Source organism: Mesoplodon densirostris, chromosome 4, assembly GCF_025265405.1.
Source record: "Mesoplodon densirostris isolate mMesDen1 chromosome 4, mMesDen1 primary haplotype, whole genome shotgun sequence".
NCBI lineage: Eukaryota > Metazoa > Chordata > Mammalia > Artiodactyla > Ziphiidae > Mesoplodon > Mesoplodon densirostris.
Window position 1 is genome coordinate 98630484 of NC_082664.1, and position 19860 is coordinate 98650343.

General features: G+C 36.2%; 1 protein-coding gene and 1 long non-coding RNA gene across 2 annotated transcripts in view; one reads left to right on the top strand and one right to left on the bottom strand.

The window, feature by feature from the left end:
* LOC132488546 (ankyrin repeat domain-containing protein 26-like) overlaps positions 1 to 19860 on the top strand; it is a 145026-nt gene that overhangs the window by 20710 nt on the left and 104456 nt on the right. The window contains 6 exon segments of the mRNA XM_060096844.1: positions 1725 to 1851; positions 2389 to 2450; positions 5296 to 5389; positions 7473 to 7571; positions 8189 to 8217; positions 8310 to 8382. Of these exon segments, the coding sequence (XP_059952827.1) occupies positions 1725 to 1851; positions 2389 to 2450; positions 5296 to 5389; positions 7473 to 7571; positions 8189 to 8217; positions 8310 to 8382 (484 nt within the window).
* Positions 18484 to 19483, bottom strand: LOC132488549 (uncharacterized). The gene is made up of 3 exons (XR_009531765.1): positions 19362 to 19483; positions 19199 to 19272; positions 18484 to 18552 (listed from the first exon to the last, which is right to left on the bottom strand). It is a non-coding gene; the product is annotated as an uncharacterized LOC132488549 (long non-coding RNA).

Consider the following 19860-nt stretch of genomic DNA (forward strand, 5'->3'; position numbering starts at 1 on the left):
TCAGTATTTATGGTTAAACTAGCATGTAAAAATTTTGTTATACAAGTTAAACTAACATGTAAATTTTTTCATATCTAAAACCCAGCAATCCTGGTTACTTGATTTTTTAGTCCCTTTGTTCTTCCCTCATGTGAATATTGGGTCCTGTTTGTTAATCATAGATGTATCTGAGAACTTTTAAATCTCCAACTTGGATAATCATAGTTTTACTAATTTTTTTTAGTTCTATATCATTTCCCCAATCTTTAACTGCCATTCTATAAGGCGTAGATAGTAAGAGTTATTAGCGTGCTGTTCACAGGTGAATAAGGAAACCATGTGAATTTTAAAATAGGGTTTTATATTTCTTCCGTACATCATAGTAGTACTTAAAAATGCCTCATAATTCCATAATCACATAAACATTCTCTTCTACAATTTAAAACTTATCTTTTACGATTAATTTTTGAAAAGGAGTTTTCCTGTAGTCTCTTGAGTTGGTGTTTTACAATTAAATCTTTTCATTAAACTTAAAAATGCTTATTGCTATAATATTCCAGAAATGAATATTTGCGCATATTCATGAAAGAGTATATTTTATATCCTTAAACAAATGTTGCAATATATAATCGAAAAATTGAATCTCATAGTTTTCTTCCCCAGACTTGTTTATATTTTCAAAAGTTCAGAACTCTGCATAGGTTTGCATCATTTAATTACACCAGGTTAGTATATTTTACAGATATTTATCTTAACATCATATGCTTTTCCTGAATAAGTTTATCTATTACTAATCCAAATGCATTTATCCAAATCTTTCCTCTAAGTCCCCTGGGTGCCTCAAATTTGTTATGCCCCAAACTGAAGACATTGTCCCTGATGCTTTCCTCTTTCCTGACTCTTTGTAAGCTACTCTGTCATCTGTCTTCCCCATCCTAGTAGATAACATCACTGAAATACCAAAGCAGGAAAAATCCTGGACTCCATCCCTCCCTGAAATCACCACATCCTGTTGCTCATCAAGTTCAGTATTTTCTACCTGCTTACCATTTTTCATTTCCTATTACTTTCTCACTTATAATTTTGAAATGCTCTTTTCTAGTTTTGCTCCCCTGATGTTCATCTTTACGTTGCTGCCAGAGTGACCTTTCTAAAATATATTTGTGAAGATGTAACACCTCTACTTATGTAGTGGATCCCCATCACATGAAGGAGAAAGTTCATGTTCTAGGAGGACACTTGCTTTTTTTGGTTTGGCTCTGATCCTCCAGTTTTGTCTCTCCATACCATTCCCGGTAACTGTGTTCTAGTTTTCCACGTGACTTGTTATGTTGTTTCACGCCTTGTCCTTTTGCTCAGGATGCCCTTTCTAGAATCCCCTTCACGTCCCTGCTCTACACTGTGTGTGTCTTTTAAGACACAGACCTGTCTTTGCAGCATTTCCTGAGCTACCCAGATACAGCTGACTCCTCTTTCCTTGTGCCCTTCCTGTACTCTGTTCACATCAATTGTAGAGCTTTTGATTGATACTTTGCTGTTCTTACTTGTTTTCATGTAGCTCTATTTCTCCTAGAATACAGAGCAGAATTGGTCTTCTATTTATATTTCCAGCTTTTCTCCCAGGATAGTGCCGATGATTTGATATATCCAATAAATGTTTGTGGTCTTACTGATTGATTGAATGACCAAATGAATGAATATGATGTTTTCTGGAATGAGGTGTTTGTTTTGTTTTGTTTTTATAGGAAGGAGCAACAAATCCAGAAATTGAGGAAAAAGAAAATGATACTGATATTGAAAGTGCTCCACAAGAGCAAACAGATCATAACAATTTGACTTCTGTTGATGGAGCTCAGAAAAATAATAGGAATGGTGAGTTAGTGAATATTTATGAATTTTTTTCTATGCTTAAAGGCTAGTCTAAAAACATCTAAAGTGTGTAGATCCAAATATACTATCCATTTCTTTCTTTCTTTCTTTTTTTTTTTTTGCGGTACGTGGGCCTCTCACTGCTGTGGCCTCTCCCGTTGCGGAGCACAGGCTCCGGACGCGCAGGCCCAGCGGCCACGGCTCACGGGCCCAGCCGCTCTGCGGCATGTGGGATCTTCCCGTACCAGGGCACGAATCTGTATCCCCTGCATCCTCAGGCGGACCCTCAACCACTGTGCCACCAGTGAAGCCCTTTTTTTTTTTTTCCATTTCTTTTTAAGTATGTTTCTTTTGCTCCATTTCTTCAGAAGTATCCCAACTACTACCAACTTTTTCTTCCTGAAAATGCCTCAACCCTCTGAAATTCTTTTCTGCTACTTTATTTTATTTAAATATTTGTGGATGGAGATAGACATATATGTATTTAAATTTCATAGTAGTAAATGTTCTCATTAATGTATCTGTGGCTGCATTTTACAGATATGATGTCAGCGTTAGGATTAGGAGAAGAGGAAGGTATAGAATCACCTTGGGATTCTGAGGTACTGTCTTCTATTATTATTATTATTTTTTTATTTTAAAATATAAGCACTGAGTGATGTTAAAACATAAAAGGGGGGGTGCTTTGACTTTACTTTCTCACCTTTGCATTTGCCCATCAAAATTTTTTCCTTACATTTTTAACCTGTAATTAATTAAATAATTGTGTGCTAAGTATAATAACTACCACATAGTGCACTTTTGTTACTTTGCAAGATTCACCTAATGAAACCAGTGTTGCACAGAGCAAAAACCAAGGCTTAGAAGCCATAAGGAATCAGTTTGGGTTCTGAAGTTAAATTTATCTAAAAACTGAAGCATTATTCCAGGTCAGCCTATGGCCAAATGTATGTTTCTTTTTTCTTTTCTTTTTTTAAAAAATTTTTGTTGGAGTATAGTTGATTTACAATGTTGTGTTAGTTTCAGATATACAGCAAAGTGAATCAGTTATACATATATCCACTCTTTTTTCGATTCCTTCCCCATATAGGCCATTACAGAGTATTCAGTAGAGTTCTCTGTGCTATACAGTAGGTCCTTATTATTGATCTATTTTATATATAGTAGGGTGTATCTGTCAGTCCCAGTTTCCCAAGCAAATGTATGTCTCTTTGGTACATATGGATGTGTAAAACTCCTAGTGAGGTTCAGAGAGAAACAGGTTGAAATGTAGTTTTTTACCACTTAGACCTGAAAAAGATAGTGCCTGAGACTTGAAAGTATTATTACATTTGGATTTTCAAATAGATCTGCAAGGAACGTTTCAAGAGAAGCAAAAGAATGGGGAATAATAAGTACGTGGCGTTATAATAACAACAGTTTGGTTTAGCGATGTTTTAATAAGTACACACCATTTTGGATAAACTAGTGTGCGTTGAGTACCTTTATGGCAGCCATACTTGAAGTAACGTAAATATAAAGTAATGATGACCTGTTGTAAGGTGACAGCTATGGAAAGAGATAAGAAGGGCCTGATCTGTTAGATATAGGCAGCTGCTGCAGTGATACAGCACTGTGTTTAAAGTCAAAAGACATGGTAGCATCCTGGTTGTGTCACGAGCTGTGGGATCTCGGAAAAACTTGTCTACCCTGGTTGAGCGTCAGTGACCTCCTTCATAAAAATGGTACTGGTACCCACTTCTCAGGTAGGTGTAGGGAACAGATGTGGTAACAGCTGTGAACACACCTTGTAAACTGGAAAGGGTGCTATAGAAATGTAAGACAAAAATGATCACAGTGGCAATTAGTGACTCACTAAATGCTGGGGCACTTTTTTAAAACCTGAAGGACAATAAAATGACAGTAGTGTTAAGAATAGGAAAATTAGAATGGGCATGTGGATTTCTAGCTTGGGGTATGTTAAGTTTCTATAGACTGTTATCGGAGATCTCCTATAGGTATCAAGTGCTTTGGTACTTGAGGTCCTCTCGACATTTTAAATGTTTTGATCTTAAATAAATTCCAGTTATAGAATACCAACTATGTACTGGGCAGTTAGACACTGACTGTACCAATTGAGGGGTTAGGCTGTAGTGGTGGGAACATAAAACCAAACAGGAATCCTTTATAAGTCACTGTTAAGTCCTTCATGTAAAGAAAATGGAGAGGGCTTCCCTGGTGGTGCAGTAGTTGAGAGTCCACCTGCTGATGCTGGGGATACAGGTTCGTTCCCCGGTCCGGGAAGTTCCCACGTACCGTGGAGCGGCTGCGCCTGTGAGCCATGGCCGCTAAGCCTGCGCGTCCAGATCCTGTGCTCCTCAACGGGAGAGCCCACAACTGTGAGAGACAAAGAAAATGGAGAATGTTACGTTAGACAACATTGAGAGAGTTTGTAGTTAGGATGGGGATGGGGGTGGGAGTGGAATTTAGGTAGTCAGAAAAGATCTGCATGTGAGAAAAGCTACCAAGGGGAGGATGGGAAGGAGCCAATCACGTGAGGGTCCAGGGGAGGGATGTTCTGGACAGAGAGAGCAGCGGATCCCATCTGTTCGTCATTACACTCTGGCATCTTGGAATGACCAGGAAACAGGAAGTGGGGTAACTGTCCTTACAATCACTTTTATCATTGTTGTTGTATGTAGAAAATAAAATGTGCATAAGAAAAGCTTGGCACATTTAGATGATTAATAAATAAAAGTTCTTATTCTTCCCTTATTAAAGCTTGCTGTACTTTTTTGAAGTGTTGCATAACTATATTTAAATTTTCTGCTATTATTTAAACATAAAAGTTTTTCTTACTACTTCGCTATTTTATTCAACTCTTTTGCCTATCAATAAAAATTTTATCAAATAACAGATTCTTATAAGCCCTTGTTTACCTAAATGAAGCAGCTTCTACAGTGTTCTGTTTATGCTCAACATGACATACTTCATGGTTCCTTTTCATGCCAAGTATATTATTTTAATACTAAAAAATTTCTGTCTTTAGAAATATTTTAAATTTACAGGAAGTGTACTTATTAAAGAATTTATTTAAACACATATTTTTTAAAAATACTCTCTTCTTTTGACAAGGAATGCAAAGTAGAGTTACGTGTTTTGAAGTTAATTCTTTGCTGAAATGTGCCTGTAAGTCAGGCACATTTTTTGTCTGTGAAAATAATTCCTCTGGCTTTCCATGCTCAGTTTACAGAGTCAGTAGCCAAATGAGGATAAAAGATAGACTTGATCTAGAGAGTGTATATGAAGTTTTCTATTTCAATGTTTGGGTTTTCAATGCATGCTTCTCTTATTTTTAAATCTAATTGCTTGTAAAGTAGGAAATTTTTAAAAAGTAGGGTATTTTCAGCTATTAGAAGGGGATTAGGAAAGCTTTATGCAACTCATTATTAATATCAATTTTAACAGAGTATCTCTGAGAGACTTCCAGAGAAGTATGTTGATCATTTATCTGGAGCTGCAGGTCAAAGAGGAAAAAATATATTAAATGGACAAGTAGAAGGTAAGAACTATATTTTTATGAAAAAGTCATTTGACAGCCTGTTGATTTAAAATGGGAATTCTGATATATTCTAACAGCCAAAGAAAATCACCTGTCGGTTAAGAGGAAGAATCATTCCTCACACTGATTTCAAGTTGAACTGAGCCTGTCTCATTCTGGAAAAGAAGTGCTGTATCAGAAGAACTAAGCAGCTACATTTTTTTTTCTTGTCAAAAATCCATCAGCAGTTTTTAGGCAGTTTTTATTTGGCCAAAAAGCAGTGCTTGAATACTTAACTGTGTGCTGTGTTCTATTTAAGCTCTGAGTGTCCAGATGTTCTTTTGTAGACAACATGCCATGATATAATCATGTATCTCCATGTCTGTTACCAAGTTACACTGTGAAGTGTGCCACCATTTTGAGGTGGTCCTCAAAGACACAGTTTGCTTGTTGTTAAACCAAGTGTCCTAAAGCATGTACTGAAGTTATATCATTTTTTATTCTAAAAAGCTATGCAGCTTATATTCTGAAAACTATTAAAAAACATAACACTGTTGATGTAAAAAAAAAAGAAAATCACCTGTCAAATGCATAGTGAGGAAAAAGACGAGAAAAGGAGGGAAGCTGTGTATCTTATCTGGTGTCAGCCACAGATTAAATTGAGAGTCCCCTTTCAGGAGCTAAATTATTAGTTCCGTTTCAAGGTACTCTACAACCTAAGGAAAGTCGGGAAATGAGGAAGAGGAAAGAAGGACTAAAGAATGAGAGAGGCAGAAGTTACAGGGAGTAAATGAAGGAAAAGGAAGCAGGGGCCTGTGGAGGACGGGGGCAAAGTAAAATAGGTCTTTAGAAAAGGGAAGAGAAGAGTATTTGAAACGTGAGACAAATTTGAAGTGAGCTTCCAGCACCGAAACTTGTCAGAGACGAACAGCAAAGCATTCCCACTCTTACTGTGGGAATGTAGAAGCAGACTGATAGATCAGAGTTTCTCAAATTTTAATTAGTCCCCTGGGGACCTTGTGAAAAGTGCACATACTGAGCAGCAGGTCTGGGATTGTGCATTTCTGACAAGCTCTCAGAGTAGCAAGGGTGTAGGCTTGCATTGAGAGAAATCTGGAAGAGGAGCCACTGGATAGTTCAAGACAGAACAGGGTCAAGGAAAAGCATTATTTTGTTTTTCTTTCTGAGTGTGTTTATATCATTTTTTATACCAATGCTTCCATATTCCATATTTAAATATTCCATATTTAAGAGGGTAGCAAAGCGTTGAAGTAGAACTTATAGATGTAAGGTGCCACTGCTAAGCAAAGAGGAAAAAAGAAGTGGTGGGGATGATCCATAAAAAGAATGTAAAAGGGGGAGAATTAAGACCACAGATCCAGAGACTACCTTTGAAGAGAAAAGAATATAGTGAAAGGAAAGAGGGTAGAAAGAAGGGTGTTAGAGAGGTGATGGTGGAGGTGATGAGGAAACGTGAGAGAACTCTCCTTAGATGACTTCAGTGTATTTACACTGAAACAAGGTTAGGTCATTGCTGCTCCAGAGAGTACTGGAAGCAGGAGTGGGTGCTAGAATTGAGGTAAACCCCAGCTCCTCCTTGTAACTATCAGGCATCAAAGATATATGTTGTGTTGGTATGTGTTATTCAAATGAGATTAATTTGAATATGGAAGCATTGGCTGTTTTTTTTTTTTTTAAGATAGGTTTTTTTTTTTTTTTTTTTTTGGCTGCTTGGCTTGGCATGTGGGATCTTAATTTCCCCGACCAGGGATTGAACCCGTGCCCCCGGCAGTAGAAGCATGGGGTCTTCACCACTGGACCGCCAAGGGAGTCCCTAAGAAAGCTAATTTTTTGATGATAATTGTTTCACAAAAATCCTTTTAAACATTAGCATGATATACTGAACCAAACTAATTTTGGAAACAAAAGAAATTAATAGGGTTCATTCCCTAAATGCTAAAATTGTTATTTTCAGTAAATACTACACTGATTTTGAAATATGAAAGATTTTTAATATCTAATAATTCTGTGGCAGTAAAATTTACTTCTTCCTTTTTGATAATCGTACTTCGATATTGAAAACTTATAATATGTTATTTCTTAGATGTGCCTTATATACCTTCTTGCATGAGTGGATCGAGAAACTTTAAGATGACTAAACTAGAGGATCCAAGAAATGTAGGCATACCAGTAGCCCACATGGGTATGTAAAAAAATGAATATTTTTATGAACTATAATTCTACAAGTGTATATCCAAGCTGATCAGTTCATAACACTTTCTCTGATGAGAAATGAATTATACATTCAACTGAACTGTCATCCCAACTGTGCACTTCCTAAGTTACAGGACAAATTGAAGAACATGATAAATACTTGTAGTATAATGGTGTAAATGATGCTGGTTTATTGCATTCAAGATATGCTGTTGCATTTTATCATCAGCTTTCACATTTACCTTCTCGGGGTCATGATTTGTTGCTCTGATTAAAGATCACTTTTCTCCTCATCAATCAGCATGTTCACATTGGTACATGTGCATTTTTCTATTTTATAAAGGCTTTTGGAACATAATCTTACTTTTGAAATCTTAACTGCATGTTTTGTTAAACCTGTACTCCTATTTTTTCTTCAGTATCTATAGTGGATTCATATGTCTGTCTTGTTGCAGTCCTAACTTCCCCCAAGAAACAAAACACCAAAACCTAAAGTATTCACTGCCAAGGCCAAGCATGAGGATTCTGCTCAGTACAAACTGCATGAATATATAGTTGGCTTTCATAGTTATGTGTAATTGATTCTATGTCCCTTTTGCCTTTTAGATTCTCCTGAAAAATATCCTCACTTGAAGGTAAAAACTTATATTTTTGTCTTGAATTATTAACTACAGATTGTATCAAATGTACATTATTTATTAATCAACTTGTTTCAAAACCCATTCAGCCTGCAGTTGGAGTGAAAGATTCTGTTCCTAATAAAACAGTAGGAATGAAGGATTTACAAACATCCAGATCAGGTAAATATTGAAGTGCAAATTTCACTCTGGAAAGAGGTACACTAAAATATTTGAAACGCTCACAGCCTTCATATTCCTAATTTTTTTTTCTTTTGTTTTTGCAAGTTTAATTGAAGGATTTGACATAAATAAGGCACCTGTTATTGTTGGTATCCATGTTTTGAAAAAAAGATATTTACAAGCATAAGAAAAAGATATTTTTAAAATGTAAGCTTTAACTCAGATGTTTCTATGTACGCTTCAATACCCTAAAGTTCTCAGTTTGGAATCTCTGTACTTCTTAGGGATTCTCAGAGGTAAATTATTAGATTCTAAGATTTTTCCAGTTTTATAAAATGCTTATTTGAATTCTGACCTTAACCTAGAGTAAAGCTTCACTTGCTAACATGTCAATTGTATTTCAAATTTAATTATTTCATTTTAGTGGTATTACACGGATGAGCTTAATCCAACCAGATGTTTTGATTAGCAGACTCTGTGTGTGTGTGTGTGTGTGTGTGTGTGTGTGTGGTCTTTGATTATTAAAAGTGGGGGAAAGTAATCATACCTTAATGACGATTTGATTGACACAATCTTGTAAAACAGTAATTCTGAAAGTTTTGGGCTTTAAGATCCTTTTATTTATTTGTTTGTTATTTTTTATGATGCAGATATAGGATCCTTTTATACTTTTAAAAATTATTGAGAATTCCAAGGAACTTTTGTTTAAGTAGGTTGTATCTACTGATGTTTACTGTATTGGAAAATAAAACTGAAAAATTTAAAATACAAGCACACACAATCATACATTCTATTAGCCATTAGAAGTATGATGTTATCACATATCTTGTCTCTGGAAAACTGCTCTGTACACTTAAAACAGAATGAGAATGGAAATAACGTTTACTGTTATTGTGAAATAGTTTTGACCTCTTGGACCCCTTGAACGGTTGAGTCTTGGGACTCCAGGGATGCTCAGGTGACACTTGAGAACCACTGTTTTAAACCATTTACAGAGCTCATGGATGTGAAATGATAAAGGGACGCTTGTGATGAAACAGGCTTTAAACTTTCACTTTTACATTTCTTGCTTTTTTCTTTGATTTGTCTCTTTTTTCATATATATACAGCAGGTTCTTATTAGTCATCAATTTTATACACATCAGTGTATACATGTCATTTCCACTCTCCCAATTCATCCCACCACCATCCCCAACCCCCTGCGGTTTTCCCCCCTTGGTGTCCATACGTTTGTTCTCTACAACTGTGCCTCAATTTCTGCCCTGCAAACCAGTTCACCTGTACCATTTTTCTAGGTTCCACATATATGTGTTAATATACGATATTTGTTTTTCTCTTTCTGACTTACTTCACTCTGTATGACAGTCTCTGGATCCATCCAGGTCTCAACAAATGACCCAATTTCATTCCTTTTTATGGCTGAGTAATATTCCATTGTATATATGTACCCCATCTTCTTTATCCATTCGTCTGTCGATGGGCCTTTAGGTTGCTTCCATGACCTGCCTACGGTAAATAGTGCTGCAGTGAACATTGGGGTGCATGTGTCTTTTTGAATTATGATTTTCTCTGAGTATATGCCCAGTAGTGGGATTGCTGGATCATATGGTAATTCTATTTTTAGTTTTTTAAGGAACCTCCATACTGTTCTGCATAGTGGCTGTATCAGTTACATTCCCACCAACAGTGCAAGAGGGTTCTCTTTTCTCCATACCCTCTCCAGCATTTGTTGTGTGTACATTTTCTGATGAAGCCCATTCTAAGTGGTGTGAGGTGATACCTCATTCTAGTTTTGATTTGTATTTCTCTAATAATTAGTGATGTTGAACAGCTTTTCATGTGCTTCTTGGCCATCTGTATGTCTTCTTTGGAGAACTGTCTATCTAGGTCTTCTGCCCATTTTTGGATTGGGTTGTTTGTTTTTTTAATATTGAGCTGCATGAGCTGTTTATATGTTTTGGAGATTAATCCTTTGTCCGTTGATTTGTTTGCAAATATTTTCTCCCATTCTGAGGGTTGTCTTTTTATCTTGTTTATGGTTTCCTTTCCTGGGCAAAAGCTTTGAAGTTTCACTAGGTCCCATTTGTTTATTTTTGTTTTTATTTACATTACTCTAGGAGGTGGATCAAAAAAGATCTTGCTGTGATTAATGTCAAAGAGTGTTCTTCCTATGTTTTCCTCTAAGAGATTTATAGTGTCCAGTCTTACATTTAGGTCTCTAATCCATTTTGAGTTTATTTTTGTGTATGGTGTTAGGGAGTGTTCTAATATCATTCTTTCCATGTATCTGTCCAGTTTTCCCAGCACCACTTATTGAAGAGACTGTCTTTTCTCCATTGTATATCCTTGCCTCCTTTGTCATAGATTAGTTGACCATAGGTGTGTGGGTTTCCCTCTGGGCTTTCTATCTTGTTCCATTGATCTATGTTTCTGTTTTTCTGCCAGTAAGTACCATATTGTCTTGATTACTGTAGCTTTGTAATATAGCCTGACGTGAGGGAGTCTGATTCCTCCAGCTGCGTTTTTTTCCCTCAAGACTGTTTTGTGTATTCGGGGTCTTTTTTGTCTCCATACAAATTTTACGATTTTTTGTTCTAGTTCTGTAAAAAATGCCATTGGTAATTTGATAGGGATTGCATTGAATCTGTACATTGCTTTGTGTAGTATAGTCATTTTCACAATATTGATTCTTCCAATTCAAGAACATGGTTTATCTCTCCATCTGTTGGTATCATCTTTAATTTCTTTCATCAGTGTCTTATACTTTTCTGCATACAGATCTTTTGTCTCCCTACGTAGGTTTATTCCTAGGTACTTTATTCTTTGTGTTGCAATGGTAAATGAGAGTGTTTCCTTAATTTCTCTTTCATATTCTTCATCATTAGTGTATAGGAATGCAAGAGATTTCGATGCATTAATTTTGTATCCTGCAACTTTACCAAATTCATTGATTAGCTCTAGTAGTTTTCTGGTGGCATCTTTAGGATTCTCTATGTATGGTATCATGTCATCTGCAAACAGTGACAGTTTTACTTCTTCTTTTGCAATTTATGTTCCTTTTATTTCTTTTTCTTCCCTGATTGCTGAGGCTAGGACTTCCAAAACTATGCTGAATAATAGTGGTGAGAGTGGACATCCTTGTCTTGTTCCTGATCTTAGAGGAAATGGTTTCAGTTTTTCACCATTGAGAATGATGTTTGCTGTGGGTTTGTAATATATGACCTTTATTATGTTGAGGTACGTTCCCTCTATGCCCACTTTCTGGAGAGTTTTTATCATTAATTGGTGTTGAATTTTGTTGAAAGCTTTTTCTGCATCTATTGAGATGATCATATGGTTTTTATTCTTCAATTTGTTAATATGGTGTATCACATTGATTGATTTGTGTATATTGAAGAATCCTTGCATCCCTGGGATAAATCCTGGTTGATCATGGTGTATGATCCTTTTAATGAATTGTTGGATTCTGTTTGCTAGTATTTTGTTGAGGATTTTTGCATCTATCTTCATCAGTGATATTGGTCTGTAATTTTCTTTTTTTGTCATATCTTTGTCTGGTTTTGGTATCAGGGTGATGGTGGCCTCATAAAATGAGTTTGGGAGTGCTCCTTCCTCTGCAATGTTTTGGAAGAGTTTGAGAAGGATGGGTGTTAGCTCTCCTCTAAATGGTTGATAAAATTTACCTGTGAAGCCATCTGCTCCTGGACTTTTGTTTGTTGGAAGATTTTTAATCAGAGCTTCAATTTCATTACTTGTGATTTGTCTGTTCATATTTTCTGTTTCTCCTGGTTCAGTCTTGGAAGGTTATACCTTTCTAAGAATTTGTCCATTTCTTCGAGGTTGTCCATTTTATTGGCATAGAGTTGCTTGTAGTAGTCTCTTAAGATGCTTTGTCTTTCTGCGGTGTCTGTTGTAACTTCTCCTTTTTCATTTCTAATTTTATTGATTTGAGTCCTCTCCCTCTTTTTCTTGATGAGTCTGGCCAATGGTTTATCAATTTTGTTTATCTTCTCAAAGAACCAGCTTTTAGTTTTATTGATCTTCGCTATTGTTTTCTTTGTGTCTATTTCATTTATTTCTGCTCTGATCTTTATGTTTTCTTTCCTTCTGCTAACTTTGGGTTTTGTTTGTTCTTCTTCCTCTAGTTCCTTTAGGTATAAAGTTAGATTATTTATTTGAGATTTTTCTTGTTTCTTGAGGTAGGCTTGTATAGCTATAAACTTCCCTCTTAAGACTGCTTTTGCTGCATCCCATAGGTTTTGGATTGTTGTGTTTTCATTGTCATTTGTCTCTAGGTATTTTTTGATTTCCTCTTTGATTTCTTCAGTGATCTCTTTTTTATTTAGTAATTTACTGTTTAGCCTCCATGTGTTTGTGTATTTTATGTTTTTCCACTGTAATTCATTTCTAATCTCATAGTGTTGTGGTCCGAAAAGATGCTTGATATGATTTCAATTTTCTTAAATTTACTGAGGCTTGGTTTGTGACCCAAGATGTGATTTATCCTGGAGAATGTTCTGTGCGCACTTGAGAAGAAAGTGTAATCTGCTGTTTTTGGATGGAATGTCCTATGAATATCAATTAAATCTATCTGGTCTATTGTGTCATTTAAAGCTTCTGTTTCCTTATTTATTTACATTTTGGATGATCTGTCCATTGGTGCAAGTGAGGTGTTAAAGTCCCCCACTATTATTGTGTTACTGTTGATTTCCTCTTTTACAGCTGTTAGCCGTTGCCTTATATATTGAGGTGGTCCTATGTTGGGTGCATATATATTTATAATTGTTATATATTCTTCTTGGATTGATCCCTTGACCATTATGTAGTGTCCTTCCTTGTCTTTTGTAACGTTCTTTATTTTAAAGTCTATTTTATCTGATATGAGTATTGCTACTCCAACTTTCTTTTGATTTCCATTTGCATGGAATATCTTTTTCCATCCTCTCACTTTCAGTCTGTATGTGTCTGTAGGTCTGAAGTGGGGCTCTTGTAGACAGCATATATATGGGTCTTGTGTTTGTATCCATTCAGCAAGCCTGTGTCTTTTGGTTGGAGCATTTAATCCATTCACATTTAAGGTAATTATCAATATGTATGTTCCTATGACCATTTTCTTAATTCTTTTGTGTTTGTTTTTTTTTCACACTTTTAAAACTTTATTTATATAAAAAAACTCATTTGTTTTTAAAAGCATTAACAAGAGAGAAAGAAAAACAGAAAGGGTATGGAGCAGAAGACATGCCCCTTAGTAGTGTTCGGTGGGAAGGTGGGATTTTTGGTTCTCTGAAATTGAACGTTCTGTGTTCATATAAATGAAAAGGAAAAAACAAACAGTTAAAGGTCCCCCAAAGCCCATGGCTGTTCTATTACCCACACCCCACCGACAAAAAGAGCACCAGGAAAAGAGCAGCAGAAGACAAGAGAAATGAAGAGTGGAGCCACATCTGGATGGGGGCGATTTCCCTTGTGCAGTATGCTCTTAGGGTCACAGAGAGGAAAAGGCTCCTTTTTGCCAGAAAAGGAGTGGGACGAAATGTGAAGGGGAAAAGGGGTAAATAAGGAATTTTAATGCAGAGGGGAAGGGGGATGGTGGGTTGTGCACTTTTCTCCTACCCCAAAGCCTCAATATATAAAGGAAGGGGGAGGGAGGAGGATAAAGATTTCCATTTGCATTAAACAGAGCTTTTAGATTAAGGGGAGGAGTAAAAGGCAAATAAGGGAAAGGGTTAAAAAAAAATCAACCGCATAGCAGCTGATTCCTCTAGCCCAACCTGCTAATATACACTAAACTAAAAGGAGGAGGTACAGGGGTGGTGGGGGGTCGGGGAGGGGGATATGGACACGACTTCCCTATAACCCCTTCAGAGACGACAATCATTCTGGGCAGCTAAGGAGTAAGAGCCACACCACTCACTCCTCCCACCAATCTCACCTGGAGGTTCATCAGAACAGTATTTTTCAAAATCCCAACATATACAGTTGAGAAAAAACCTTCTGTGGCTAAAATTAGAGGCTATTCCAATTCCCAGTGGAGAGACTGAGGTTCTCTAGGTCACCTCTCCTCTTCTTTCTGCTATTTAGGGCCAAGAAGTAGGTAAGAAAGCAACAAATTTACTACATTTTGACAGAATTAAACTTGTATTATTTTGAAGGAGCCTGTGATTAAGAGTGATAACTGCGAACTGTCATCCCTAGAGCAACTGCTAAGACATAACTCACAATAGGAGGAACAGGGAATTTCCTGTTAGTCCAGTGGTTAGAACTCTGTGCTCTCACTGCCTAGGTCCCGGGTTCAATTCCTGTTGGGGAACTAAGATCCCAGAAGCCATGCTGTGCAGCCAGAAAAGAAGAAGAGGAACACAGGGATCTCTTTAGATATGAGAAAAACAGAAAACAAATAGCAAATGGCAGATGTAAAAGCAACTACATAAATATTAAATATGAATGAACTAAACACCCTACTCAAACAACAGAGATTTTCACACTGGATTAAAAAAACACAAGATTGGGCTTCCCTGGTGGCACACTGGTTGAGAGTCCGCCTGCCGATGCAGGGGACATGGGTTCGTGCCCTGGTCCGGGAAGATCCCACATGCCGTGGAGCAGCTGGGCCCATGAGCCATGGCCGCTGAGCCTGTGCTCCGGAGCCTGTGCTCTGCAACGGGAGAGGCCACAAGAGTGAGAGGCCTGCGTACCGCCAAAAAACCAAAAAAAACAAAAACAAAAAAACCCAAGATCCATATGATAAAGGACTTGTCTTTAGAATATATGATCTCTTACAACACAGAAGACAACAACGCAAAGAGGGGAGGGAGGATTTCAACAGACATTTCTCCAAAGACGATATACAAATGACCAAAAGCCTAGCAGAGGGTGTTCAAAATCACTAGTCCTAGGGAAATGTAAATTAAATCCACAATGAGATTTTACTTCATACCCACTAGATTGGCTTTGTCAAAAAGACAAGACTATAAGAAACACTGTACAAGATATGGAGAAACGGGAACCTTCATACACTGGTAGTTGGAACATTAAATTATATAGTTACTTTCAAAACAGTTCATCAGGTTCTTAACAAGTTAAACAGAAACTCACCACATCACACAGCAATTTCTAGAAGTCTACCAAGACAACTGAAAACGTGTCCACGCAAAGACATGTATACTCATATATATATAAACACAGAGAGAAGGGGAGGGAAGGAGGGAGGGAGGGAAGAGAGGAGGAAGGGAGAAAGGAAGCAGGGGCCATAAAAAACGGGCAAATGAAAATAACTGGTATATCAGAATCAAGGGTATATGAGAATTCCTTGTATTATTCTGGTAATGTTTCTCTAAGTTTGAAAGTACATCAAAATTTTAAACTACCCAAATAAAGGGCAAGAATATCATGTAGCAAGCTCCCTCTACCAACCTCAACGAAGACCATATACAGCTTAAAAGTTACTAGAAAACTGTAGGTAATTTTAAGAAAATCACTTCAAGAATATAGTATGGTTGTAAAACCACTACAATGTGCTCTAAAATAATTTTTCTACTGAGTTAAATAAAGTCATCTGTAAATTCTGTAACAACACATTCATATTCACAAAATCTGACTGAAAAATAAACACAACTTTCCATTTCTAACACAGCATAATTCAAAAGTTCACTCTGAATGGGACTGGGTTTTTGGTTTTATTTTGGTTTTAACGCAAAGCATAATTACATAGTTATTCATAATTTGAGGTGTGTTACTTGTTTATTTAACAAAATACTGCTGCTCTGAAGTAAACTTCATTTTCAGAGTGATAGTAATGTTAAAAAAAAAAAGAACATGAAAATGCAAGCTGCATTTTAAAAAGCTTATAATAATCATTTAAATTCCGATTGTATCTGTAGGTTCACAATTCTCTACTCTTAGATTTTTTTTAAAAAACTCTTTATATATGGTCAATCTAGATCATAATTAAGTGCATCTTAATGAAGTTTCCACTGGTGTATGTAGAAATATGATTTACCAATAGCCAAATAGCATCATTTCTTTATCAAAGATAAGTGGTACTATCTAGAAATAAAGACAATCCTTCAAGAATTTTATTTTCCTAAGTAAAAATACTTCCCAAGAGCTAAAGGCACAATTTCTATTCACGTCTAGCACTGTAACCAACCATAAAATCATTACTTATTTTCAACTTAATAACTGATTGACATTTCTCAAACAAGCTGTTTTCGATCCTGATAGTTCTTTATTTTCTTTAATAAATTGCTGTTTGCAGTAGGTGTCCATCATGAGAATAATCAAAATTAGATAAATGTGACAAAAGACTGACAAAGTGTTTCACACCCTTGAGTGATACCAAGAATGGGAGAAAAGTGTTGCAAAATACGACTACTGCAGTGCTACTTATGGTCTTGCAATAAAACCAACAATGCATCAAGAGCTATCATCTCACATCCAATTTCTTCCCCTCAAGAACAATCTGAATCTCTTTGACATCCAAAGTCTCATAGGTCAGTAAAGCTTCTGCTACATTCTTGTGCTCTTTTGCATGAGTCTTCAAGATATGTTTTGCTCGCTCATATGAATCCTTAAATACAAAGCAGATATGTAAGAGGCAGAAACCTTAGGAGAAGCACAAACCCTAAATGAGATAAAAAGCCTTTATGCACCCTAAAAAAACTATAAAATCTATTGACTTCTAGTTATGAAAGATAAACGCATTTAAAAGCTTGGTTCCCTAAAGATAACTCTTTCATACTTTCAAATGTTACATTTTTAACCTCAAAGTCTATCATAGAGATAACTGAGGACTACTTAAACAAAAAGCTACTTAAGAAATAAAAGTATACACTGTACTCATCTGCTTTCTAAATAAGGTCTGTGAACACAGAAATCTATTTCTCTTTTCAGTATACGTGCTAAAAGGAAAGGGAGTTTGCTCCTTTTGCTTCTTGAGATTTCACCAATTTACTCAATCTAGAATGGCCAGAAAAGATATAATTTCCATTCTTTTACTTGGTAACACACTCACCTCTCAAAACTGTAATACAGTTTCATTAGAGGTGATCCCTGACTTCCATACATTTGATTTTTTTTTTGCAACCCACCTTGAACTTTTCATTTAAATCCTTCAACTCTCTTTCCAAAGGTGAGTCTGAATTAAGTTTATCAGCTTATGAATAACAGCAGTAATAACAGTTCCTTTTTGGCAGTGTCATATTCGCCTGTACAATGTTTATGCCAATATTTTACTAGCGAATTATATTTTTGTCCTTATAAAATTGGGTGGAAAATGTAAAAATGAATTTACCAACACCAAGAAGCACAGGTCATATAAACACAATACAATTACTAGACATTTTGAACATAACCATGTCCAAGTAAAATAATCAAATTAAAGAAAATACATAAAATATTAGAAATATATCAGCTAAAGAAGAACTGAATATTTAAATCACAATGTAAATTGTTCTGGGCTTCCCTAGTGGCACAGTGGTTAAGAATCCGCCTGCCAATGCAGGGGACACGGGTTCAATCCCTGGTCCGGGAAGATCCCACATGCCGCAAAGCAACTAAGCCCACGCGCCACAACCACTGAAGCCCCACACCACAGCCACTGAAGCCCGTGCCCTAGAGCCCATGCTCAGCAACAAGAGAAGCCACCGCAATGAAGAGCAGCCCCTGCTCGCTGCAACCAGGGAAAACCCACATGCAGCAACAAAGACCCAATGCAGCCAAAAATAAAATAAATAACTTTATTTAAAAAATATATATATACATATATGTGTGTGTATATATATATATATATATATATATATGTGTATATATATATATATATATATATATATATATATATATATATATATATATATATATAAAAATTGTTCTTAGCCTATGGCCAGAATAAAATAAAGATCCAGTCTATGATCAGGGGTTCCAGTCTATGTCAAAGATCCAGTCTATGACATAGTTAATCACGGCAGCAACGGTGCACCTATTAACTTTATAAAACAGAGGAAGTTTAGTTTTTTTGCAATCACCCAAATATTTAGGCACATTTTGACTAAATAGATAAATAAACATTTAAAAAAAGATCATTACCCTCAGAAGGATTCTGGTTTCCTGTTCAATAGCAGATATAGTTTCTGGACTCAGTTTCCCTGTATCACTGTAGGTCATAACTCCAAGCTAAAATCAATGAAAAGAAAGAAATCCAACAGAAAAACCTCCAACACTAATGTATGTAACAGAGGAAGTACTATCCTATACATAAGAAAATAAATATCATGGGGGCAAGGAAAAAATACAATATAAAAATGCCCTTGAGGGCAAAAAAACTTCATTCTTCTTCTGAAAGTATAATACTAAAAAGTGTGAGCAAGAGGGAAAATTTTAAATCCTAAGTATCGTTCTGAGTACCTTCTTAGAAAACCTTAGCAGCTATTCTAGTCCAGAAATCCACAATTCACAGAGTACTGGAATTGCTTTATGGAGCCACAGTGATAATGTAGGAACGTGAATTATGTGGAAAGGGCAAAGTAAGCAAGCTCAACAAGTAGGTCTTCAATGTCATATGAATAAAAAATGCTAAAGAATTTATATTATCATTTGGTTAATTCATGAAGTAATAACTCTTACTGTTTGAGCAGCTGGAATGGAAAGAGTATGTTACATTTCTCAGAAAATGACATTTAGTTTAGAGTTAGCTTTGTTAAATCCATTTGGAATGAGACAGGGGAAAATCTATCAATTTATAATGAGAATCCTCTCTCACAAAGAGACACTTGGCACATCAACATTTGATACATGAGGAAGGATTAAAATTAGCCATTACCTTTTCACTCATTCCAAATTTGGTGACCATCTGCTTTGCTATTTGGGTTGCATTATCAAAATCACTGGAAGCACCTGAAATTTTGAAATATACATAAAACTCAAGTTAAAAAAAAATCTTTAAACCAACACAATTTGAACCAAAGCTATTCTTTACAGCCAACCTGTTGTAATATGATCAGCTCCAAATATAAGTTCCTCTGCCACTCTTCCTCCCATACTGACGTCCATCTGAGCAAGAAGCTGAGCTCTAGTTTCGTTCCGTCGATCATTTTCAGGCAACAGGTACACACAGACAATTGAAAAACAAAGAAAAAATTCAGACACAGTTTTGAAACACTTACATTAATAACCTGAATTATCATTTGTCTCTCATGACCTTACTTAATACCATGATGCTGAAAGCTCAGCGGCATTTAATAGAGATGGTCATGGTGATTGATTACCAAACAAGCTATGTATAAAATGAGGAAAGCAAATGTGCAGTTTATAAATAATAAATACAACTGTTTGTCCCTCGTTGCACAAAAATGTTTAAAACGTCTATAGGGACGTCCCTGGTGGTGCAGTGGTTAAGAATCTGCCTGCCAATGCAGGGGACACGGTTCGAGCCCTGGTCTGGGAAGATCCCACATGCCACGGAGCAACTCAGCCTGTGCGCCA